Below are 26652 nucleotides of genomic sequence, written 5' to 3' on the forward strand. Positions count from 1 at the left end.
CAGGCTCCGGGCCTCTGCTGCGTCGCCCCAGTTTCACAGCGGCCTGCAGGGAAAATACTGCCAAGCAGTGATTCAGGGCCAGTGCAGGGGAAAGATAGGAGAACTGGTGTGTGTGCGTCTGTGATCTAGAGAAATCTAGATGAGGCAACGGGCAGAGAAGACAAAGTGGCCCGTAGAAGCCGCTGCGAGGAATTGCAACCATAGGGAGCATTTGCAAGAGCCTTTTCAAACCCATTGCATTTGTGCAGAGGTTAAGGAGCATCAAGTACAGACCATGCAACCTCAGGCAGTGAAGGGAGCAGATGCCCCTCAGGTTCTTTGGATGTGGGTGATTGCTTATTATCCCACTGCACCAGGAATAAAATTAACTGTTTCACGTGTCGAAGGACAGAGCACCTACCAGCACCTCCCCAAATCAAAACAGGAACCTCTCCAGATATATGAAAGAGAAGCAGTCAAACCTGAAACTGCATCCCCCAATGCAGCTGTGAGAAGCATGTGCCAGCAGAAGGCTGGGTGTTCAGAAGATAGCTTCATTTCTGAGGTCCTTACTGTTTTAAATAGCTTTTGAACTATCTCAGGGAAATAAAATGAGTTATGAAATTCAATGATCCAGATTGGAGGAAAATTTTGTACAAAATGAAACATACATGTACAAAACAGGCAAAAATAAAGTAAAATTGTAGAGATGTTCAGGGCTGCCTGGGGATGAAGAACCAGTCTTGTAACTTATCATTAATTATTCAGTTTCCATGTTTGCTGCAGAAGGCGGGTGATTAATATCCTTCATTTTTGATAGAAGTATAATATAAAGAGAACTATTAATTCTATTCCTTGAGACAGCAACATGTGACAGCCTTGAGTCAGATGAAAAAGCGAAAGGTTTCACTGAGATTTTTTCTGTAATTTCTCTCTCACATCTTAAATACAAGGACCAAAACCTGGACCTTCAGCTCTGGCTGAAAAGTACTTGATAAAAAGTAAGCTCCAAGCCTTCAGAAATACTGATTATGTATCCCGGGTCCTAAGCTGATCTGGTCCCCCTCAGTTTGATACTTAAATGCATATTTTGTAAGTGCCTCTAAGGAAGATCATCTGGGCTTAAGAAAGGCACTTTTAGTTTCTGTTCAGCTTCTACTATTGGCCAGTGCCATAAGCATAGGAATGGTTTGACTGGCTCTACATTGGCATGTGACATAAGCATTGCTTCCAAATGTCTGGTCCCTATTATCTATATAATGCACAGTTTTTTACACTCACATAATCTCTTTGACTTCTAATATGCTGCAGTGTGTGCCAGTGTATTAGTAGTGGTCATCTGGGATGCTGCTGTTAGCAAGTGCTAGACAGTGAAAAAATGGGAACAATCCAACACTGCTTTCCCTACTGGGTTTTACAACCTGCAACACTTCACCTGCTGAAACATCGAAACTCTAGTCGAGCAAGTGTGTTGAGGCTTAACCTTGTAGAGCTACACAATTCATAAAGCAGGCCAGCATTTTCCTCATTGTTCTGGCTCACAAACTCCATAGAGAATGTTATGACAATTTTGCTAGGAACAATCCTTGGTAGGTGAGATTTGGCCTTTCTGGAGCAGAAACACCATCACATATCCCATATTGGATAATAGTTTCATGTTGTAGATATTCTAGATAACAAGCCCCCTGTTCATCTGAAATTTCCTAACAGAAATGTGGAGTGTGCCAAAAGACTAACTTTCCCTCTCCCAAATTTATCCTCGTGAGTCACCGAATACATTTTACTGAACCAATAAATAGTTAACAGATTTGTGTGGAAGAGCAGTCAAACTGAAGGAGATGCCAAAGGTTTATTTAAAGAGCAGCTATTATAGCCATGTATTTTTAAGAATCCCCACCATTTACTCTTGAACACCACATAGAGCCAGGAAGTATTTTAGTTAGTTTAACCTGAAAGCGCTCTCTCTCATGGGTACCTACATGTGTTGAAGACACCGGCAAAGACCCAGCACTGGCCATATCGCACGGGTTGCTTAGAACTGTAATACTCCAGAAGAATGTCAACACTTCCCGTCCAGGCAGAAGGTGGGACCCCATTAGAGTACGTATTGTCCCAGGATCCAGCAATCACACCATCATCATCCCTGGAGTTGATCTAAAGGCAAAGGAAATGAGCATTAGGGATGTCAGAGACAGAATAATAAAGAACTATTTAACCCAGCAGACAAAGATAGGATGGGAGAGACTGAATATAGCAAGTTTAGGCTAGAAGTAAGACAGAAATGTTTAATTATGAAGGCAGGAGATGAATAGAACAATCTTGCTAAGGGCCATGGATTCTCCATCACTGAACAATTTTGAATGAAGGTCAGACACTTAAAAATAATGGTGAAATTAAATCATCACACTGAGTACCCATGTTGCCAGTCTAGTAAGTTTTATTAACACTAAATATGCTTACTGCTATGTATTTTTAATAAACATGATTAGTTATACACTGATCAGCAAGCCTCAGACATATTAAGCTAGATTCTTTCTTAACATTGCCTGTTTTTCTGTATCAGTCCAGAGATTTTAATAAAATCACTTCTGATTTACAGCAGATTGAGAGGAGAACGAGTCCACTGTTATTTTTAGAGTAAAAACTAATTTCTTCAGTCCAGCACAGATGAAAACAAGAAGGAATTTGCTGTGTAAGTTTTCCCCTGGTAAGATTATACAAAGCAAGAAGTTTTGCTGACTAATGGCTATACTGATAGACATTAACGAGCAATACATCTCCTAGCTGCAATTTGAACCAAACCAGTTGAGGCTGCGCAAAACGCTCATTCGCTCTGTACCTTTTAATTATGCTAATGTGGAACAGCTACACGCCAGCCAAATAAATCACAATTCTCATTTAAAAGCTTTTGGCTGGATTAACTACTTGGTTTATAATTAGAAAATCGACTTGCTGTGAACCCTAGGACTGAATAAAGGTAAGCATTCAGAGTCATAACCAAAGGGTTAAGGGGTTGTGCCCGTCTCCCTGTTGCGGGAAACATGCCAAGAAAAGAGGCACTTCAAAGACAGGGCAGTGTGCTGATCTTCAGGCTCTCCTCTGGCTGCAAAGAGAGGAAAAAAGCAGCAACTCTATCTGCTCTGCAATGTCAGGAAGCCTCAGAAGGATCTCAGCATGGGGGCACCTCCTAAAATGTGCTCAACTCTACCACATTTCAACTTTAGCGAGATTGAAGGTTAGGAACCCGGGTGGGACTTCAACACTTCTTGGCTGTTTCTTACTGAGGTCCAGATTTCAGACAGCCAAAACTCCCACCCAGATATAGCCTAATCCTGCAGATTAGACCTAAAGTCCATTGCCTCCTGGAGTTCCAATGGTGAACGTGTACACCTCCCTAAAATGGTTTTGAGTGGCTCAAAACCTAAGTAATATCCAAGCCCTCTTTGGGCTCATAAGCTTTGTACTATTCTGCCCTTAGGGCTTCGATGGTCCCTGAATGAGGGACCCTTTACATGTATTAGCCCGGTGAAGAGGGAATCACATTCAATTCTTACTTCTATCTGAAGGTCTGAAGCCATATATCTAACGTCTGGGGTGAAAGCAGTAACCAAAAGGTTAAAAGAGAAAGAAAAGTGGGGCTGTTTTCAACACTTGTTCTAAAGCTATTCTATTTAATATGATGCTATGTGAGATTCAGCATGTGACACTGAAACTGGAGATCCCATTTCAACATCATCTAAGACAAAGAACTCATTCTCTTAAAGCCTGGGCAAATACTGTAACGAGTGGGTTAAAAGATCATCCATGTTCAGCAGCCATGTTTTGTGGACAATCTATTTTAGTAGCTGACTTGGGATAATATCTAATGATGCTACCTCAATGACTAGAGTATTATTCTGGGAAGCAGAAGGCATCAGTTCAGACCTCTATAAGGCAGAGGAGAGAAGTCAGCCTTTGCCTTCCATATCCTGGATAAATTTTCCATCCTTAATATTAGGGATGGAGATGCTCCTGCACCCACAGCACGACTCCAGGTGCCTAGGAGCTGGAAAGAATGGAGATGTGGAAAGTCTTCTCCTTACTGTTTGCTTCTGGTTATTTTAGGTACTTCCATTCTGAGTGCGGTGAGTTTTGTGGACCCCATGTTCAAGATGTCAGCTCTCATTGTGTTTTCTTCTGGGGCCAAGGTAGCACACATAAATGTTGTCAGCCTGACTAGGCAATTTGGGGGGCTTAAAAATCAGACACAGTAACACCCATCATTGCAGTGTCTTAAAACCTCGTTGAGTTTCGTGCTGAAGTCCAGATAGTCTCTCAGCTCCTCATCCCAAATTCCACCCATCATGCTGCCTTAGCATCCATGGCATAAACAGCTGTCTCAATTATCTCAGCTCCCAGAAAGTGAGTGCAGTGTCACAAGAAATGTTATCATGCCTGGAATGCAATGTCTAAAAGTGGCTTTCCTACCAGGGAGGTACTATTCTCAGGAAAGGTGATGAGCTGACATAAGTATTTCACCTTTAATGGAGCGAAATAAAATGGCAGACCCCAGAGGTCAGAATGGACAATTGATCTGGCACCTGTTAGAGTGAGCACATTGGGGCATGAGGGCCAGTTAAATGAGTCTGGCTTTGATTTATGAGTTGCTTCTAACACGTATTAGGCACCCATTACATACCACTGCAGAGGCAACACGGCAGATTTTGATTGGGTTTCCACGCCCAGAGAGCTCCAGTTCTGCCTTGTCCATCAGGAACAGGCAAGCATCCAGAATGTTTTCTTCAAACTAGATAAAAAAAACAATAAAAAGGGAAACAGAGGGAAAATTGAGTCACTTTTTATGCTCCAAAGCAAAGGAAAAGTTATTTTTCATTGTTGTTATAATAACTGATCAGCATTAAAAACAGCTGGTCAAGCCAAAGTTCTGTGTTTAAAAAAGTTTTATTCTAGAATAATCACCCATGTATAGCAAAAAAATGTGAGAGGCTGTGAGGCAAAAGAGAGTGTCATTTTAAATTCAATCTCAGTCCAGTTTCCAGAAGGTTAAAATGACAACACAACCTTTCTGACAGGACATAAAATTTTAAGTGCTAACAAGTATATAATAGGAAGATATTATAATAATAACTACAAGAAGCTAGTCTGCTCACGAAGGACTTCATGTCCTTCACAGATTCCAGACCTGTTAATTTCAGGACTTCTCTGACACAGCCAATGTGGTATTGGGAAGTTGAACAATAAATGGTTTGCCAAAGTCTATTTGAAGACACTTACCTTTCAAAATTAATTTTAAAATATATTTAAAATTCACAAGCCAAACACTGATTATATGGGTTAGTCCTGGTCTATGAAACTTAGACATCAAAAATACAAAGTGACCTAAAGTAGTCTTCTTCAAAAATAGAGTGAAAAGGTACAGTTTCTTCAATCCAGCATGAACAAGCACAAGAATGAATTGAGGGCAGAGGTGCCTAAATAGACCAGAAACCATTTGTCACAGAACTTGCCCTGTGATGTATTTCATTTTCCTTAGGAGAAACTGCATAGCAAAGGAAAATACCTCTGTCCCCTGGAAAATGGCAGGAGACGGGGAAACATACACTAATAAAACAAATGTCTTTTAGATTCAGTGAAAACACAATCTTATGTTAATATTCAAGACTATGACAGAACTCCACAGAGCTTGTCCCCTACCTGTGTTAGGCTTTACATTCTACGTTTGCATCATTAAGAATACGATTCAGGCTAACAGAACTCTTGCTCTCATGCTGTAACTAGAACTGGATTGGTTTTGCAGCTGTCCCCATGCTGGCTTAGGGCTCCTTGACAGATGAAGGCAATCTGAGTTTTGCCTCCTGAAGGAAGTTAGCGACAGCCCAGACCAAGCTGCTGATTCAGCAGCTCAGGGAGAGGCAGAGGCGAGGGAAGAGTGAGACCAGAGAGCTGAAAATGAAGCCCTGAATAGCCAAGGCTGCTGCTGATGTGGCAGGGAAGATGGGAGGGATGGGGTTGAAACTCCAGGGAGTCCATTTACCCTTTGACCTCTCCCTTACTGGCATAAACCAAGAAAGCAGAGGCACCATTGTGTTTCACCACCCTCAGCCATTTCCTGCCCAAGGAAAGTCCTCTTCTTTGCCCCTGCCTTGAACCTGCCTGGTTCTCATTGCTCAGGGTACCACCGAGGTATGGCTCCTTTTCAGCAAACATCCTCCAAGGCAGCACACCTCTCTCATCATCACCCACACTTGCACCGAATTACTTCTGGAGTAGATGTTCACTAGTAAGTAACACCTTAGAATCTGAGCAAAACTGAATTCATGGTGCTAGGGCAAGCGAGGAAAGAGAGGACAGGAGGGGACCTGCTCCTAATATTGTATCATCCCTGGGAAGCTGAATAATTGCATGGTAGACTCTCCAATCCACTTCACTAGTATGTGATGTAAATAATCTCAGGTGAACGACCATGCTGTGAAGACCCTTCCTTTCCAAGGAGAATCCTCGCAACAGATAATGTAAACTCTGGGCCCTCATAGCCATCCTTCCTGCTTTAAGTTCACTTTTCTTCTGGTTGGGTTCCATGATTTATCACTTTCACCAGGTTCAAAATCTGCTTTCTGCACTTCAAGTCATCTGCAGTGCCTAAAACCTGAGTTAAATCAATAAGAAGTTTACCCTGCAAATTAAATCTTTCTCATCTACAGTTTATGAGATACTGTCAATCTTGCCAGCATATAGACGAAGAATAAAGAGGAAAGAAACTGCTATCAGGGTTGTTGCCTTCCACCTTAGCATTTACGAAATGACATGAATGCTTGCAAAATAACTGGATTAACAGGAGAAGAGATATAGGACAAGCTGTAAAGTCTAACTGCCGTACACTATTGCAGTAGTGTAGAATGAGGAATAGCCTTAACTCTAAAACCAGTTGTGCCCTTCTTCAATATCCCAAGATTTAAAAACATTAAATAAAACTAAATCAGTTTCCTCCTCTCAATTTTGGCATGAAAATGCTATCTAGAGGTAAGTAGAATAGAAACATAGCACTTGTAAGGCTGAATAGCCTTGAAATGTCAGAGGAACCAGAGCAGCAGTATGTGGCCAGGGCAGGAGAGTGAACTTGGGCCAGTTGCAGTTTGACTGCTCAACACAAGCTGAAATGGAAATAAACCAAATGCAGGACCGAGGAGCTTTGGCAGGGCCACCTGGGAAAGACTACAGATGGAAAACAAGGCACGAGAAAACACACTAAAGGGGTGTTTTCAAAGGGATTCTCTCTATCCTGTCTACACACAGATGTGTGTTGTGCTATGGAGCAACGCATTTAGTTGGGTTGGCCTTCAGTGGGCAGTCTCATTTCACACTAACCTGTTTCTAATAGATGACCTTCCAGTTAAATCAAAGTAAGAGGGTCTGTATCACCTTTTGCACTGGTTGAATGAGGGCTGTATTTCTCAGAGTCAGTTGCAGGCAGATCTGATCTCAATGTTGCCTGATCTGACCAAATATGCATCTGCTGTAAAATTACATTTGCACAGTGGGCAGCAAAGCTAAAACAGCTCAATGTGTGGACATGTGACAACTCACAATGGCAACAAGAACTCTATGTCCACCTGTATTATTTTTTCTCACAAAAAAACAATGTTAAATGATCAATATAGCATCTAACTTCTGACACTTCTCAGCTAGAGAATTCCTATGTGCCTAGAATTCTTCTAAAGCCAAATTTCCCCTGAAACCCTTGTGGGCTTTTCTGAGCATCTGGCTGTTTACACTTTCTTAGAATAAAGGAATCTTAGTCAAGTTACAAGGAATACCTCCATCCTCATTCATAATTACAGCCATGTTTCAACTGGTCTGTTGGATTTTTTTCTTCATTCCATTTATCTTGCCTTTTCTCCTCTCATGTTCATGCTGCTCATTAAAGACAGCAGCTGTGAGAATCATCTCCCACTACTAACCCAGTTTTGAACTGTATGTTCCTTTTTAATTTACAACCTGAGTTAAAGCTTTCATTGTTCAAAGCAATTTTTTAGCCTAAGAATATTACCATATAGCTTTCCCCTCTATGACTGTATGTGGCCTTACACTTTTCACTTACACTGCTGTAGAGGGCTATATATCATAAATACAAAATGCATACTTGTATGATTTATCCATAACATAGGCCTTGCTGCTCATACTTTTACTCACTCACAGCAATGCTCTTCTTAACATCCAGGACAATGAGGAAGATGCTTGTCTTTAATGCTTGGAAATTGTTAGGGTAAGATCAGGAACATCACGTCCTCCATCTCACTGAAAGTGAGGGACCCAGGAGAATATTTCTCCATTGCTGTGTAGTTTGAGATGTCTGTTACACCCATACAAAATGATCGATTCCTTTAAAACTCTTGGCTCAGGCCCCCTTAGGTGCATCTGCCAAACTCAGTTTTCACATAGGCAAGTGACAGCAAAAGGTGCACCACAGTACAGTGTGGAAATCAGGTCCCCAATTTCAGACAACACAGGGATGAAAGTACATGACAAAGGGATGTGGAAAAACCCTAACCTCCCAGCCAGAGCTACCTCCTAGCAAGACCAAATAAATAATGCAGTTTCTGAAGGAAGGCTGGTGTTTGTGTCAGGAAGGTGCCAGATTTGCAGAATATAAGCACATCAGGACAAGCCAGCATAGGCCATAAATTTAGTATCTTAGGACATAAATCCAGCAGCTGGTTTAAGCAGCACCATCCACCTCCAGCCACTCATTCCCCTCTCTCCCTCCCCCTTACATCTGTCAAGAAGTAAATCCCAAATCTAGGAAAAGAGCAAGCCCAAAAAATAGCCCAGTGGAAATAAAAAAACCAAAAAACAACAAAACAAAACCAGGAGATGCTTACTCAGCTAGATCACCTCTCCAGCCCGATTGAGTGCTCAGTTGCACAAGCACTTGCAGGGGGAAGGAAGGGCCAGGAGGGGGCATTTTTGGTCAACTAAAATGCACACCCAGCTTTGGCCTCAGGATCTGCTTCCACATCTCTTATATCAGAGGCGCCATCAGCTTGTGGAATTCCTGCTCCCCTCTGCCTTATTTAAGGGTTATTTTTAGCTCAGTTAGGATGACAGTCAGGCCCCGCAAACAACTGCAGTGACACAACCAAAGGAATGGTGCAGAGGCAGGAACTCCCTAAGGCAGTGCTGCCGCAGGAAAAAGGATGAAATTGTACCCTTAAATAAGGAAACAAGAGAGATGTGAATTCAAAGAGCTCTCCCGGGCAAGCACACTGGCAACCCATCTGGCTCCAGCTTTGAGATTGTCTTGAGCTGAGGGAAGGGAAGCAAAGCAAGAAGGCCTCTTCTGCAAGGCTTTGCTGGGGAGGTGCCACGGAAACCAAATGGATCTGTCACCGCAGTATTAGGGGAATACTTCAATGCTTCCTTAATTGTGCTGTTGTGAAAATCTGGGAGGTGACATGACCAGAGGCCACCATGTCCAATAACTGTCCATTGGAGCCCCTCTGAGTGACAGTTTAGAGTTAGTTTTGCTCGTTTTGATTCTGCTCACTAATGTCTTTTTTCCCCGTTCTCACAGGATGTTTTAACTCTTCCCTCCCGTAGGGATTTTCAGGCTGGTTATGCTTGCAAACAGATCGAGGTAAAATAGGCAAGCAGGCAACAAGATTCTGATGTTACTGCAGACACACCAATGCCACACACCTGCCTGGCTGCAAGAGACCAATGGAGGCTGGTGTTGGCAAGCCCAGGCAGCAAAGGGAGAGTTTTCCCTCCTTCGTCACTGTGGCAAGGAAACTTGAAACCCTGGGATTAAGTCGCAGTTTGCCCTAGGAACCTTGTGGCAAGCTGACCACCCCACAGCCCCGAGCAGATGAGAATAGTTTCCACCAAGTTGCTAGAACTAAAAGGAATCAAAAAGCAATACAACCTACTGCTGAAAAGTGAAAAAAATAATCTCTCTACTCTTTCACCAAAACGGCTTGATCCTGAAGCAGCAATAATGTAGTACCTGAAATACTACTGTGCTGTGGTAATCTCAGCTAATGATTATAACTTTCAACAGGCAGCCTCTTAGTATCTGAAATATGCTCCTAAAACAAGATCTTTAAATATTAGCTATTATAACATTGCTTTTCTGGATTAGGCATATACCCACTTCATACAATTTTAAAATTATTCCCCTTGTCTTTCTGAAGGAGAGACCAATAATGCACTCCAGAGCCCGCAGTCTCAACCACAGTCTGGTGCCAATTAAACTCATTTGCTGTCCTGCTGGGAGCAGTCAGAGAAGGTCTAAATAGCTCACCTGACCATAACTCCAGCTTCTTGATTTTATTTCTTCGATGTTTCCATGGAAAACAATACCAACATCATTCAGGACGTATTCTTCCCTTTCCCTCTCGTCATCCAGATACACGGCATCCTCTGCATCAGATTACCAAAAAAAATTGTTAACACAGTCACTTAAGTTTTTATATAGGACAGATAAAAATTCTTAGCATATAATACAGTCATCTTTGATGAAAAGTACCCCTCTCTCATCAAACTAAGCATTACTTTCTTCAACAGAGTACAAGAATAAGGAGGTAGTGACCCCAGTTAAGAATATGATACACAGTTTAAAAGCATGCAAGATGCAAAAATGCTGACAACTCCTGCCTGTTTTCTCAGGATCTGTGAAGCATGATTAAAATGTCACATCTTATCAAGAATTTTATGATTACTGTGTACCAGTAATTTAAAAGCCGGAGCACCATGACGCAATTCTACATCCGTAGAAACAGATCAAAGAACAATTTCAAACCTATTAATGTTAATGGAAAACAACTCAAGTCAAGACATCTAAAGAAAAATCTGTAGTGCATTAAAAAAATTGGAATACAATGTTTATAGTGTATTAACAGCAGGGTTTGATCGCTTTTTCTGTACATAAGTTATTGACTGTAGTGTCCCTCCCCTATGTAACTTGACTGACCAGCTGATATGAGGAGAAATTCAAGTGTCCAAGTGAAAACTGGAAGTAATTGGAAGAGATCTTTATCAAACCATATACAAATGGTATATCCTAGACTGGTCTTATATCAAGAGCATATATGTGGCCCCTCACCCTGCAAACATGATTCACAAATTTAAATAACTCTTCATTAATATTCATAAATAACCCTGAATGACATGAAACTATTCAGATACTCACAACTAAGTATGAAGCAGGTCGTGATTTTGTGATGCTAGAACAGTTGAGGATTTTTCTTCCTCTGCCAATGTTTGTATTTTGAGACTAAGAGATACAGTGTAACAATTAATAGTGTGGGAATTAATTAATTTGAGGAAATCAGTAATGTGATACCAGATAGCAAATTAAAGGGAAGCAATAACCTCTGATAGCTTGATATGGGCAACTACAAAACTACCACTTGCTACTGGCATAATGGATTTTTTCACCATCTCACTACAAATTACTGGAGGATCATTTCACTTTTAAAAGCCTATTGATTTGTTGTATTTTGTTGAAATGCAAATCAGATTTGTACTTCCTTGTAAACCTCATCCTCAAAAACTTCTTTGTCCATAAAACTGTAATTTGGCTCAAAATAAGCAAAATCTGAGCCCTCTGAAAAAACAAAACCAAACCAGAACCAAAAACAATGGCAAAACTCACACTGGCTTCAGCTAGGTGATGGGTTTTGCCAGTCTACATGCTTGATCCTGCTGGAAGTTTTGTTTTCTCTGAAGAGATATTTATATCTCTATGTCTATGCATACAGAAAGGATTAAGCATAGATATGTAACAAAATGACCTCCACACCGGTGTGCAAGGAATGATAGGGAAGCAGGTATTAGATGTAAGAAAGCATTTGAGGAGAGCAGCGCTTGCCATTATGCTTTTGACAGAGTTGCTGTACAGGCTCTGCAGCCTACATCCGAATTTGAGCAATCGGAAAAGTGACAGGTTTCACAGGGTTTTCCCTGAGGTGGGCAGCTCTGAAACCTGCGCTTGCATTTGGTGGGATGATGGTGTTCACCCAGTTTCTAAGGTCATCAAGAAGTCTCTTGCTAGGGTTGTCACTACCCATGACCTAGTCAACCTGCACAAAGTGGAAGATTATATGTTCATTATATTCAGAGGCTGCCAGGTGAAAGAGAACATTAAAACTTGACAGCGAATCAAAAAGCTGTAGTCATTTATGCCAGCAGGGACTCTCACACTTATGAAACTATATTACATGACTTTTTTGAGGTCCAGCTCCCAGCTATAAACAAATTCTGTATAACATCCCACCAAAAATGTTGCAGATGTTACACATCATGAAGGCTCTGTTTCATTAGGCTGGATCTGCCCGATTTGCTGATTGAACAACTATATGCATTCACTCACTGAGCTTTGGATTTTATTGAAGCACATCTGCACAAATGGTACAGAGAATGCATTTAAAGGAGAACTCACACCACCTTCTGCACAGTTACATATTCAGTGGAGTGTGTATGTATGCCTTCTTGACAGCTGTTGTTTTCTTTCAGGGATTAAAAATATCAATATTGATCTGGTTGGTATCAATTGAGATGCTTATGTTATTTTGAGACTGCGTGATCTTTGCTAAATCAGATGAAAATTGATTAACTTCTCTGTCAATTATTTTAAAATATTTGTGGTTTTTTGATAAAGTAAAAAAGGCTTCTGTGTTTCATAGAGAAGCCAGCTGCTTTGATTTTTGACAGCTTTCACTACCCTTGAGACTGTTTAGAAGAAAATACAAGGCATTTGCAACTACTTTGATGCTAAGCGTGCTCTACATAGTACAACTCCTAATTATTTTGTGCAAGTGGAGGCTCATGTCTGACAAACAGAAGAATTCCACGGAAATGTGCTGGGTTCGTTTGTTCTTTTTCTCTAGCAGTTGAGGGGTTCTTTTACTCACTTCTTTTATCCTGGGAAATTACGAAGACACTAGCAATGCTACAAAGAAGCAAATTAGCCTCCATGCTTCTCTGTTTGAAGATGGATAAGGTGAAAATACACTTCACTTGAAGACAGTACTGCAGGTGAGGAATCCCACTGAACATGGGCACCTTGTAAAAGAGATGAGGAGTGCAGAAAGGCCCTTTCAATTTGGGAAAGTGAATGAGCATGAGAGGACCCTACTCAGTACAGGGGGGGAGCCCATCCCCAGCACAACATCTGGCTGTGCATCTCCACCTGTGAGAGACACACGCACGTCAATACAAGGTCTTTTCCCGAGAAACACTGAATGCTCCCCAGCAGAAAGTTGCTGGGGCTCAGCACCTCCTTGGAAAGAGCTCACACTATCCAGATCAAAGGAGCCCTTCTCTGCTTTTATGTAGTCTGATACTGCTAAGAGTTAAGTTAAACTCCAAGAAGTTATCCTTAACTACTTGCCATTTTTATCTTCTGTTTCACAACTGAAGAGGGCTCTGCATGCCCAAAAGCACACCTGTTTTTCCCAGCTGTGTCAGCTGGCTGAAGAAAGGATGCTGCCTCTTCTCACAGGCTTTACTTTGCTTATTAAGTAATGCAAATTCACCTGAGTACCTGAAATTTCCACTAGCTTGCTGAATTCTCAGATCTTTGGGGCTGGTATATATAATTTTGCAGGATCAGGCCCTGCATCCGCATCTTTAAAGTATAGTTGGTGGTAAACCTTAAATGCAGTTAAAGGGATTAAAACACGTAAAAGCATCTGATGATTTTGGAAGCAAAATACTCTGTTGCTTGACTGGTAAAGTATTCAAACTTGTTCTGAAACAGCAGAAACAACCACACATCCCAGGCTGGGAAGATATGTCAAAACAGAACTATAGTGAGAAAAGGAGTAATAAGAAAGGGCACAAATGCCTCTGTCTTAAAGAAAAGCTTATACTGACACATTGATGTTTCTCCAAAATGATGAGTCGGAAAGCTGCACTAGACACTGACAGAGCCCGTACTCCGCTCCCCGTTATAACAATCCCCATTCATTCCTGGCATCAGCCTTCTCTCATTTTAATGAGGCTTTTCACTCAGACTTTTCTGCTTAGCTATTAACCCAGCAAACAAGTCTAGAAGATTTTCAAGCTATTGTTTTCTCTGCACTTTAACTGCCTGAGTTTTTATACCCTTTTGTCACTCTGCTGAACAATCTTTTCCAGCTAGGGGATAAAGCATGGAGAAACACTCCCTGGTTTTCTAATGCAAGGAAAGAGGGAAAAGGGAGATATAGGAGCCAATTAGCCTAAACTACCTAGGAGGAAAAGTAGGAGCAAGAAATGAGAATAAATCCAAATCCAAACGAAACATGCAGAAAACGAAAATGACAATAGTCAAAAAGGGCCAGTACCTGGAGTCCTCGAGACACACCTGAACATGTAAACTGGAGACAAAAACCGTGGTCCTCCACAGGTGACCCCAAGTTGCCTCCCCTGGGCCTGGGGGTACACAGCACATCCTTGCTGCCCAGAGACTCTCTTCTGCTTTCCTGAAGCAGAGCTTTTTCATCAGCCTTGCCGATGGCTGCTGCCAGAGGCAGCTGCTTCATGTCTTGCTCACTATGGGCTTACACCCACCCTGTGGTTTTAATCTTGTTGGCTTTTGGCCCCATTCAGCTCAGGTGTGAGGGAGGGAGTGCACAGGAGAGCAAAGTTCCCATGTGCAATGATCAGGTGTGGACCAGTCAGCACACAGAGCTGGCGGGGAAGGAGGTGAGAAGAAGGGACTGATTCTCCCCTTCCAGTCCCTGACTAGCACCTTGAATCAGCCTGTGTGGTCCCAGTCACACCACATTGGGACAGCCAAGCCCCTCACATAATTTTTTTTTCTCCATATTATGGCTGCATACAGCCCTAGCTGGTTGTATGCTAGTTATAAGGCCACCTGAGGTAATTTAAGAAGTTTTTTCTTTGGGGCTTATCCCTTCCAGGAGGTGCTGAGCCACTGCACAGTCACCGCACTGGCTAACAAACTGGCTGTTATGACACTCATGACTAAAGCCAAGGGATGCTCTACCTTGGGGTGGAGAGTTACACCACTCTAGCTGGAGCTGTGACAGGCTGATGACGCCTTCACAAACCTTGAGCAGTTTTGTCTGCTCACAGTGGGTCATAACTTTGGCAGTGTTTCCTCTCTTTCCATTAAACACTCTCCCTCGTCTCCCAGAATAAACTCTTAGCATGCTGCTAAGAGGCATCTACCTCTACACTGCTTTCAGAAGCATCTCATGGTGTCATGGGGCCTTGGGCCCTGCCCTTCCCTCTTGTTCCCACTTAACTAACTCTGCTTTACTCAGCATTAACATATATCTTCCTAAATAATTCATAAGCTAATCATTGCTTATATTCCCTTGGACCAGGGGCAAGTAATGAATTCAGCACAAATCATTCGATGTACTGACAGTAGTGCAGCTGAATAATGGAGTCTATTAATAATGCTAAACTTACTCGTCACTTGGTAGGATGGCTCTTGTTTGGTACGGGATTATTTGATGTAAATACTCTGGTAAACATATTGAAAGATAAAGGGAGGCTGGCGGGAAAATATTAAAGTTACCTGGTGAGCTGAATATATAGCAATGTGTATGCCAGACTTGGAGCCTTGCAAGTGTTGGAGGCTGAGACACAGCGCTACAGCCTGTCAAAAGGCTGAGCCAGACCTCTGCAGTCCTCCTTGCCCTCCCTTTAAAGCCACACTCAGAGCTTGTTGGGTGAAATACAATTCTGTCAGCGTAAGGGCAGATTTCACGCGGGATCCAGGGAGACTAAAAAAAAATGAATTGTTCTTCAACCCACTGGAGTATAAAAAAAGGCTCATTTGCGAAATGTTCTGTTCCTCACAGAAAACAGAGTTGCCAGTAATTAGTCACCACTAAAGGGGAAGTAATAAGGGCAAATATCATGCAGCAGTGAGAAGGCACCACCAGTGATGCCACAGCAGGTCGGCTGCATCTGACCTGTGCAGGAGCAGCAGCTCCCGTGGAATTCCAGCAGGCTTTTAGCTGCAGATGTTCAATCCTAAATGTGGCAGTCAGTAATATAACTCAACAGAGTATGGGACGCTGCCACATCCTGCCCTACACCAAAACCCAGAATAAAACATACCCGTATTGACTTGTCAGTTCAAAGCAAACACAGGCAGGCAGGAGGCTCACGCTGATGCCTGTTAAAGTCAGAGCAAAGTCTTGGTGTATATTTACTATGAGAAACGGAGCATCATTGTGCTGCCTGAGCCTGTAAGCACAGGCTTGGCCTCATAAAACTGCAGGGTGCAGCTACAGCACAGGCACAGGTCTGCAGCATGGAGCCCCACTCACACAGGGCTACTCCCCAGCCTGAAAGACTTGCCTCTTGGCAGAGCTCCTGTATCATTTCCAGGCCCCAACTGGCTTGTCTCCAATCCCCTTGGTACTAAACTCCCCTTCCTGGTAGGAAGTACCTAGCAAAAACTGATGAGCCCAGCAGCAGAAAGTGTGAAACTCCTGACTTTAATAAGGTGGTACTCACGCTGGCACCAGGGATTGAAGAGGATGTAAGTGTCAGTTGCCGAGTTTCTGTGTGTCCGAAGGATGCCAAAGGGAGTCCAAACGGCAACGTACAGGCGAAACTTCCCAATGATGCAGGTGGCAGAGGACATGATGGACAGGCGAATGGAGTTGTTCTCCCTGTGGGTAATCTTGGCTCCCCACTCGCCGGGTTTCAGCACATTCCTGATTGGGATCGGGATGTAGGTGCCTTTGTTTTGCTGTGGGTAGCGACCTGGAGAGAGAGGGGGGATAATTCCATGAAGAGGTTCACTTTGTTTTGACAGTCCCTTTATTTCCTGGCAGTCCTCCATCCCTTTGTCTATTTTCAACGGAGGTGGCAAGCTTTAAGTGGGTGGAAACCACCTACCTCCCACATTGCTTCACGCAGTGCCTGGTCACTTGGCAGTACAGCCACACGAATACATGCAACACCTCCCAGCAAGGCAGCCTGTGCAGACATCCCACCCACCTCGCTCCAGCAAGCTCAGATCTTGCTGGCTCGGAGTGTAGCCCTGTCAGCGTGAACAGAGGCTGTCCCAGGTTTTCTTTGCTCACCACTGTTTATCCTAGTACAGCAAGCTGCTCTCCAGCTTACTCCATGCCGTGGTGTCAGCTATGCTGTTGGTAAGTGTGGGCCTCCAGTTCAGATGCCCACCCACCACCCTCATTGGTAGCTCACAAGTGCCCACTGGGGCATAGAGCTTGGCTTTGGCACTCTTCGGCAGAGCAGAGCCTCATGTCACTACACCACTGCGCCGAGAAGCAAACACCAAGTGCTCTTTCACACAAGTCCACACAGATGGAGGAAATACAAGTCAGTCCACCAGCAGATACCCAACACTCAGTTCCTCCTGAGCGCCTGCTCTTCACAGATGGAGTGGAAACCAACTCTGGACATCCAGAGTATAGATGAGCACATCTGGGCGGGATAGCCAACCTTTCACTGCAAGCAATAAGACCCCAAAATATGACACACCTCCAAAGCAGTGATAGCCTGCCTCATAGCAATACAAATCCCATCCCAGAGAAGCCTATTTTATTCTGCCAACTATAGAAAGCATCTACACAGACAGGCTACATATAAACATGTATACTGCCAGGATTCAAAGTTGTGTGAGGATCTACACCCTTTGAGCTGGAGGTAGAGCCAAACTATATCTGAAAGCCAACCAGCACTGTAGACAGAAAAGACATTTGTGAGAAGGCTGAGTTCCTTATCTCATCCTCAAGTCTATTCTTCATTTCATATTTTAGGCTGGAAGTCAGACTCTCTCATTCAAAAATCGGGTAATGAATGGCAGACAGAGAGACAGACTTCTATATCTTTCATTCCTACTATTTAAGAACTTCAAAATTAAATTCACAAGGGCGTTGATTTTCCTGCTTGCTTATTTTTATACAGCTGATGCAGAGATAATCCCAGATCTGAACACTGCTACATTCTGGGAAAGGACAACTGCAGCTTTGACTCTGAAGCTTGCAAGCTGCTACAACATCAGTGTTTCTAAGAAATCTGGGACTACTGTACTTCATCCAAGAGATTATTTGGTGCACATGAATTTCCATTTTGCAGATGTTCAGTGCACATAAATAGCCCACTTTGCCCTGTCAGCCAGGGATGTTGCAACCCACGAAACCCATTCAGATCAGTGAGGGACACAACAGAAGGAAAAGATCTACAGAAGAAAAAGGGACTAGAATAAGAGAGCAAAATCAATAGAAAACACTAGAAGATAAAGCACTGGACACTTCAAATATAAGCCATCAAAGGAAAGCCAATGTAGAGAGAAGAGCCTATAGAGGTAACAGAGATGAGAGTCTTGCGCCTGCTAACAATTGTGATCTGAGAGCTGAACATGCTCTTGTTCTTTGTAGTGCAACTGGGTATGACCCAGCTTGCCTCTGCAGTTGATATTTTGCTTCTAGTTTTGACATAATTGTTTTTTTAAAAAAGCAGTCCATGCAAACAAAGCAGCAGAGCAAACCAAGTAATTGAACTGACATCCTTGAAAACCGTTAACAAGTGCTACTTTTTAAAATACCTCCCTTATTTTCTTCAGAAAGTTGGAAGCAGGGAGAGTGCTATTTTAATGTGGTTAGGAACTGACGTTATCATCTTCACTGGAAGCTGCATGTTGGTGTAGGAGGCTATTGGGGACATAAGGACCTGTGCTGTGGCAGCAGCTTTGCAACACCATGTCCATGTGCACTTCATGCTAATGGGGAGGCTGCAGAATCACTCCCCAGTAAATCTGCCTATAGGAACCAGTTAAGATCTCAAAGACGCCATGAGGCCTTTGCAAGACATCCTTATGGAAACCCCATCACTGGCATCTCATAGCAGGTTTAATGAAGCACCAAGCCTCTCTCACTTTTATGAAACCTCAACATGCAAAGCTTCATTTGCCCTTTGAAACAGAAGTCCCTCTTGCATGCGAAGCCACAAAACAGCCTAATATACCTGTTGCTTGACAAGAAAGTGCCTGTAGCCTGTGCGTGTCCTACACAGCTGCTCCCATGCAGTAAGAGAGAGAGGCCACTGTGCTGTATTTCTCACCCATGAGGAGAAGATGCTCTGGGGTATTGCCTGGATTGCTGCTAACATAACAAGGATGCCAGGGAAGGGATATCCTAGAAGTCAGGATAATTTGCAGATGTTAAACAGTAAATACAAGAGGCCATTGTTTGCTTCTGACAGACAAGCAGGGTTTGGTGCTCACTAACAGTTGTATAAATCCTGAACCCATGAGGAAACTTGGGAAGACGGGTAGAGCACTAAAGAGCACAGTGAGCATTATCCAATGTTTTCTTCAAGGAGAAGACAGGTTCCCTCATCTTCTGAAACAGAAACCAAAATATAAATGGGAGAGCAAGGGAATTGTTAGTTCTGACAGGAGCTTATGGAGCTGAATTGTAATCACACATCTAGTCACCTGACAGCACCAGCCACACTAGTCTCATATACACACATCTGTTCTCTTGATACTAGAGTACTATAAAGATGAATAACTTTGGCATTACATGCTAAGGTTGCTGGCAAAAGAATCCTTATGTTGGTTCAGAACTGTGTTTATCAACATCGTAGGGAAGTCCTCTCAGGATGGCTTGGCCATTTGACTTTTATCTACATCTTGAGCACATATTTCTGGCTGCAGTGGAAAAGTGGGTCCAACTTTGGCTCATAGATAGGATATCTGTAATGTCAGCCCTTTCTCAGAAGGACTAATACGCAATGGTGATTTCATTCTCTGGGTTAGAGTCTCTAAAGAAGAAGATTCAATGCTATCCAAAGACTCATGGCCTGCAAATGCCTAGCAGAGAATTCTCTGCAGGTTACCTGGTGCTAACCCAACCCACAGAGAGGCAGGAGGGTGTTTGGGTGCATGTCAGGACCAGGAGCCATGTAGAGAGGATAAACTCTTTTTATGCTGAGAGGATGGTGCTTCTGCCAGCAGCATCAGCTGGCTCAGGATCCCTCTCACTCCGATTTGCTCCAAGAGCTGGCAGCCTGAACCATGCTCTGCAGCCAGTTCTTTGTGGTTGCCTCACTCCCTGATGCTCACGTGTGCTTTGGGTGTAGGAGGCCCTGGCCCTCACTCGAGGACATTTCACAGCCAATTGCTCTGTGAAATACAAAGTCATTGCGTGACATCACACTGTTGGGATGTCCCCGTACGCTCTCTCTAACAGCACATGGACATGGGAAAATCCAGCCTGAGAATTCGGAGAGCCTGGAGGTTGCTGCCCTGTTACCACCAGGAACAGGGTGAATTTTTATGGGCTCCTTTTGCAACTCAGAAGATATCAGGCAATGAATGGGGACTGCTGACTCTCTTGCCTTTGAGGCAGGAGAGAATTCACAGTGGCCCTCCTTCATGGGCCTCCAACTCTTTGCATTTCAGTGCTAGGTACTGAGCCACGGTATTGCCAGAAGACATTATGTTTACAGAAACCTCCCTTATACAGGAGGTTTAATGGCCCAAACATATTTTCCCTGCTTCACAGCGCACAGGCCTGCAACCCTTTGGTACTTCTTTCTTATCCCATTTTGGTTGCTGTAGCTACCCAAGCTGTGCTCCTTAAGCTCCTGCCCACTTCTGTAGCAGTTCAGCTCTGCTCTACACCTCCTGGGCTTTCCAGGCACCCAGGAAAAGAGGAGAAAAATAGTTGCTGCTGCTATTAAAGGAAATCAGCCTTCCCTCAGTGCTGCATCACAAAGTTTTGAAAGTAAGTAGACATGACTGAAGGCCATCATGACTGAAACTCCTGTGGGTGTGAGCATGTCTGGGATGCCCCCCGTCACACACACACACACTTTACAGGGACAAAAAGCAGAGTGCAGTGTTGGTTAAAGCTTGCCAAAGTCTTAGTTACGCAGTAGCAAAAGGATAAGCCATCTAAAACACAGAACTGTAGCCACACACACATGCATTCGAAGTGAGTTATTTTTAACACATGCCTCAGCTCCTTATCATGTCAGTTCTGGGCTCATCAGGCACGGAGGAAAGCTGTGTTTAATTCTATGTAAAAGTGCCACACCAGAGAGGGATTTACAGCAACAGAGGGAGAGCGGGAGATAGGTACAGCAAGTTCAGTCGGCAAAACACGAGCATTCCTCCTCCAGTTACCCAAGTTTGCTGTTTTTCCTTCCAAGTGACTAACAGGGACCTGGGTTTGCTCAAACCACCCTCTTCCTCCTCCACTGCCAGTCCCTGAAAGCCCTTATCTCCACCTAGTTTAGTTTTTCCCTCGATCCCCAGAGGATATACATGCTGCTGTATGTGTTTGTGCATTAAACAACTCCTAAATGCCACTGCAGAGTTAGCACAGCCAGTGGAGGGACCAACAGGCACTCTTGGATAGGCCCTCCACAAGTGAGAAGATGTTTTGCTTTAAGCAGGGAGGAGGGGAAATTTTGCAACACAGAGATTAGAAATATAGTGAGCTTCAGAGGACAATTCCTCCCCGATAGAAGTAGGATACCTCAGAAGAGAGAGAGGTGAACAAAGCTATTTCTCAATAGTCTATTTAGGAACTCTCTTTAGCAGATTGTTTTTTAAAGGAGTTGAGGAATTTGTCTCCCTTTGGGACACAGATTACACACAGTAAAGTTTACAATTTTCCTGTTAGGTTCATTTGTTTTACCTAGATACACTCTTTCATACAAAGGGTAAAGAATCTGTTTCAATGCCAGGCCTGGAAGTATAATAATTGTGGCAGGTTGATAAATAAATTTGAGCTGGAAGCCACAAGTAGAGTAGCCGTATAGCAGAGGTAGGTTTATTGTAGTAAGCAGCCTGAGGATGGGTGTTAGCATACTGGAACCGTGCCTTATTAATCACTATGAATAACTATAACAAATGTCAAAAAAGGGAAAAGGGAAAAGGGAAGAGGGAAAGAGAAAGAAAAGAAAAAAGAAGAAAGAGAGAAGGAAGAGAAGGAAGGAGGAGAGGAGAGGGAGAGGGAGAGGGAGAGGGAGAGGGAGAGGAGTTGAAAAGGAGAGAGATGGTCTAATAAAATCCCAAACAAACAAAACAAGAAAGAAGGGGGAAAAAATTTGTAAAAAACAGTAGAGTCTTTTAGCCACTGCTTTAATATCACATCTGGATTCCTCCCACCCTCAAATCCCATTGCCTTCAGAAGTGCTGCGGACAAATTTGGAAATGTAGGAAACCCAAATATCTTGAAATAATTTTTGCTTATGGCTCCAGTTAGGAATGCTTAACATCTGACCACTCTGTCCCAGGAGTGAATGTTTCTGGTACTTTACAGTTGTAAAACACACATCGGAGTCACGCAACCTAGCTATTAAAACCATTACAAAATATAGCTAGGTTTTATGTGCCAGTTAATGCTGCAGCAGCAGTGCAAAAGGAGAACATGATAAAGGTTCCTTTGCATGAAATACTGCATTCATAGAGCATCTCGAGGGACTCCCTCCTCTCTGCTCCTCTGGGGCCTGGCTTGGAATTCCAGAAGGGAGGAAAAAAAATACCCCAACATCTTCATTTAGAAAGTGAATTCTGTTGTTCTTTGCTAAGAGCTGGTAAACAGGTGTCTTTTCTGTCTGGAGTCAATTTTTAGGAAATAAGTTCTACAGCTAATACATTTTTCTTTCTTCCCCAAAATAGGATTCCATTTTCAGATGACCAGGTGTTTCTGTATTTTTGTAGTTCTTTGTTAAACAGGGATATAGTGATTCAATAAACTCTCAGCACTGGGTTAAGTACCAGCACCAACAGAGTTTGCTCCCAGCACCAGAGTTAGGTGCTCTTGTATAATGCCAAGAAGGTTCCTAAAAAAATCAAGATCCAACTTTTTCCAATGAGAAACTTTTGCCAGAGGCAGAACTCACTTCAACATCCTATCAGAGATGCCGAGGAACACCTCATGTCCCAGCCACTCTATTAGCTACCACCTGCCCTGCCCCAGAGCTGCTGAGGAGCACAGGTGACAGCAGAGGTAGCAATACTTCCCACTAAGACAGGTTTACTGTCTGACAAAAGGAAAAAAACCTCAACACTCCTGGAATAGCCCATGTCCTAACACTGCTGTAAAATAAGGGAAAGGCTGTTCACACTGTAGGACAGTATGAAGATGTCCATTGATTCTGCTGTGGGTGTCCTGAGTCAGACCCTAGTTATTTAGTTGTGTTCAGATGCCCCTCTGACCATAAATGGAAATTCAGTGTCACCTAAATAAGCCATATGGGATCAGCTCTAACATCTTCATGCTCTTAGCTGCTTTCATGTCTTTATAACTATTCCTTTGGAACAGGCTTGGGAAGAGTGTAGGAAAAGGAACAGTAAGTCTCTGCTGTCATCTCAGCCAAAGCCATTGATTTGTAGAAGCCTGAGGACTGCATATGGGCAGGTGGGTGGGTGTCCAATGTGTGGAAAGGTGGTAGTAGACTGGAGTCTATGATCATTCCAGAGGTATGCCAACGAATAAAGTGTTTGTAATAATATTTAGGGCTAGACCAATATAAATGGATTTATGAAGCCATTTAAGGAAAATACAAATAGACAACAATTTATGAGGATGTGGGGAAATATATCATTAGAGTAAGGATGTACAACATAAACTCATCAACCACTCTAGAATTTACAGCTATGCACAGGAAACTACTACTAAAAGCAAGATTGAAGGTTGTATAAGCCCATCTAGTCATACATCTGCTTTTCAGAGAAATCACTGCCAGTACAGCAGTGACTGTGGAAACTCTGCAATACCCATGCCAAACCGGCTGTCCCAGCTGCAGGAGCTGTGCTCGGACAGGCTGAGCCCCACACCGTGGAAAGCCAAGAGCAGCACAAAGTGTCCCCATCACCACAAAGGCACTAGTCAGGAGAGATCAAGATGAGTGAAGGAGTCCTTGGCTCCTCCAGGCCCCCTGGGGGTCCAAGCAAACTGAAACCATTTTGTTGTAGGGAACTGGGTGTAAGCACAGCATCTACAGTTCTCTTGTAGCTCTTTCATCCCAACCCCAGACCAATAAAATGAGTATTTCCCCAAAGAGTGATGCTCACCTTTCCTCTCATTAAAGCCAGGAAGTGGGCTGCGAGGAAGGAAATCTGTGGTGATGGAGCAGCTCCCAAACCACAGGTACTGAGGCAAGGCTGCAGTCCAGCACCAGAACTGGAATAACATTCAATTACTCTTTATAAGTGGATATTTTTCCATGTGGATTTTTTGGCATATTCATTGTTTTCCATACTTCGGCAGACAAGTATGGTCCTAATTTAATGAAGCATTATGTGCAAAACTGAATTATAATAATTCACATGTTAGCACTTCAGCCAGTTTCACCAATGATGACTCTACGGAAAGCAGTCTGTTGAAGCAGAAAGGACTTCAGTCATAAGGAACCATGGCAGAAAAATATCAGCAAAAGTGACTTTTAAGAGATTGAGGTGAATTATTTATATGTTTACATATATATATATTTTTTATGCAATTTAGCCCATGAATTCTAGACTCACTGTGAACGGTCTTTAAATGGATTAAAAAGGATTGTTACTAAAAATTGTTCTGTGAGTGTTTCAGACCTAGTTTCACATGACGCAAGAAGCATTTGTCCCAGGTACCCTTGATTCATTATCAATTAGAAGGATTAAGCAGTCTCTACTTGCTTTACTTGCTTCATTAATCATCTTTTTAATGATGTAAAAGAAGCAAAATAGGAGCAAAAAGAGAGAAGTAAAACTAAATTTTAGGGAATAAAGGAAATAGAACTGTTCTGCACACATTCAGGATCAAGCCATTATCGTTGTCACATTTTTCAGGAGCAAAATTAGTCTTTAATAGATAAAAATTCTGTGATGGATTAATGTTAACGCTGGGAAATTTCAAATGCTGGGAACTAATAATTTCTGAATACCTTTATATAGTGCTACTGAATAAACAGTCCTCACTTTAGGTACAGCCCTGAAAAAGAGAGGTTGAGTTTTCCCAGCTCCAGCTGAATTTCTTGGGTGTCAAGGCCAGCCATCCCTACCAAAAGTTTCTTTGTACCTTATGAGAATAACACCTTGAAACAGATAAAAGATTCTACAGTTTGTGGACAAGCTGGTCTACATTGCTTGGGATAACCTCCCCACTCTTTGAGATACTCAAAACCTGTCCATAGGCAAGGCCCTAAACAACCAGGGCAAGCTGGACCTGCTTTGAGCAGGGGCTTGGACATGAGACCTCCAGAGGTCCCTCCAACCTCGGTTATTCTACAGTTCCGCTGCACCATTTGAAAGCTACTGCTCAGGCACACAATCAATTACAACAATCTACCAATATTTCTGTGTGTCCATCACTTTAATCCCTCAAACTCAGCACTTTCCTAGGAGATGTACCTGTTGTTTCAGTGCAAAAAGACTTTCTGAGCTCAAGCTGCCTCTGCTGTACGGCTGTTGCCTTGAGCCAGTCCCCAGGTGTAGCTCCTGCCTGACAGTACCAAGGGGTGGGATGCACCTCCCCTGTCTTTGGTGATGTTAAAGTCAGACTCTGGTCTATCAGGAAGAGTCAATGGAGGAAGGAAAAATATGCCCAGAAGAGAGTTCATCCCATTTTAAGACAGCAGGGCGAAACTGCCACCTGGAGGTGCCTGCCTCCCTCCTCTGCTGACAGAGGCAGCCTAGGCAACAGGTTTTGGACTGGGCTCTGGTTTTCAGGCAACTGGCATTATGAGAAGCGAATACCTGCCTTTCAGACAGACAAACAGAACAAACCTGGGTATGAATGGCCACATTTCCCATCACAAAAGGTTTGAGAGCACAGCACTGGAACCTTGAGCACTCAGTGCCCTTTCCTAAGTACAAGAAATCTCCTCTTTCTCCCCTTCAGGGCATTAAATACTGGACCTGCCACTAAAAGGAGAAGTAGCAAGAATCAAGCAGATAATTTCTGGATAATTTCCTTCTCCTTTATGGACTATTTTTGTTCTGTTTTCTGCTAGCCTCTGAGAACAAATGTACTGTGTTTTCACCACATGTGCATAAAGAGAAACATTTGTGGAGAACAGAGTATTAACCAGTTCCTGTAAGAGAAGCTTGAACATCTCTTCTCCCAGTTGAATCTCTGTGAGCTAAATTCCTTGTAGCAAGAGGGCAGTGGTGTTCACAGAAGCAGACACTTAAAAAGCAGGGGAGGGCAATAGCATTGAATACTATCCTGTATACACAGCACATTCCTTCAGCTGTCAGCCACCACACGTAGGACATCCGTGCTGCTGTTCCCATTTCACAGAAAGGAGAGCAACAGTGAAGAACAGTGAGGGAAAGTCAACCACAGACTCAGGGCTGACTCCAAAGTCACCACTCAGAGCTGAGTTTGTTGCAGTCTCCCCTGGCTCAGGCTGCATTTAACCCCCTTCCTACTGCATCTGAGTATGAAGGGGTTTTCATCCACGCTTAGAGATTCATGGTACAGACCATGGGTAGATGTATTAGGAAAGAGCAACAGGAAAATTAGCGAATATGTTCTCCTAAGTGGACTGTGCAATGTCAGAAGAAGTGTTAAATTTCTTCTTCCAATATAGAATATCTGATTAAAACAAATGCAAACTGCACACAATTCAATAAAAACCAAATGTTCCATTTTCCACTTCTTCTTGCTACAGCTGTTTGTTTTAAACATATAAAGATTAAGGGAACAGTCTTGAATTTAATTAAATCCCAAA

General features: G+C 43.0%; 1 protein-coding gene across 1 annotated transcript in view; it reads right to left on the bottom strand.

Annotated features, from left to right (window-relative positions):
- The window catches only part of F13A1 (coagulation factor XIII, A1 polypeptide), a 58098-nt gene that overhangs the window by 23024 nt on the left and 8422 nt on the right, over positions 1–26652 (bottom strand). Inside the window, exons 4-7 of the mRNA XM_014940933.1 lie at positions 16462–16713; positions 10280–10398; positions 4658–4765; positions 1959–2133 (exon numbers count right to left, since the gene is read on the bottom strand). Of these exons, the coding sequence (XP_014796419.1) occupies positions 1959–2133; positions 4658–4765; positions 10280–10398; positions 16462–16713 (654 nt within the window). The remainder of the gene's footprint in view (positions 1–1958; positions 2134–4657; positions 4766–10279; positions 10399–16461; positions 16714–26652) is intronic.

Source organism: Calidris pugnax, unplaced genomic scaffold (genome assembly GCF_001431845.1).
Source record: "Calidris pugnax isolate Ruff unplaced genomic scaffold, ASM143184v1 scaffold8, whole genome shotgun sequence".
Lineage (NCBI taxonomy): Eukaryota > Metazoa > Chordata > Aves > Charadriiformes > Scolopacidae > Calidris > Calidris pugnax.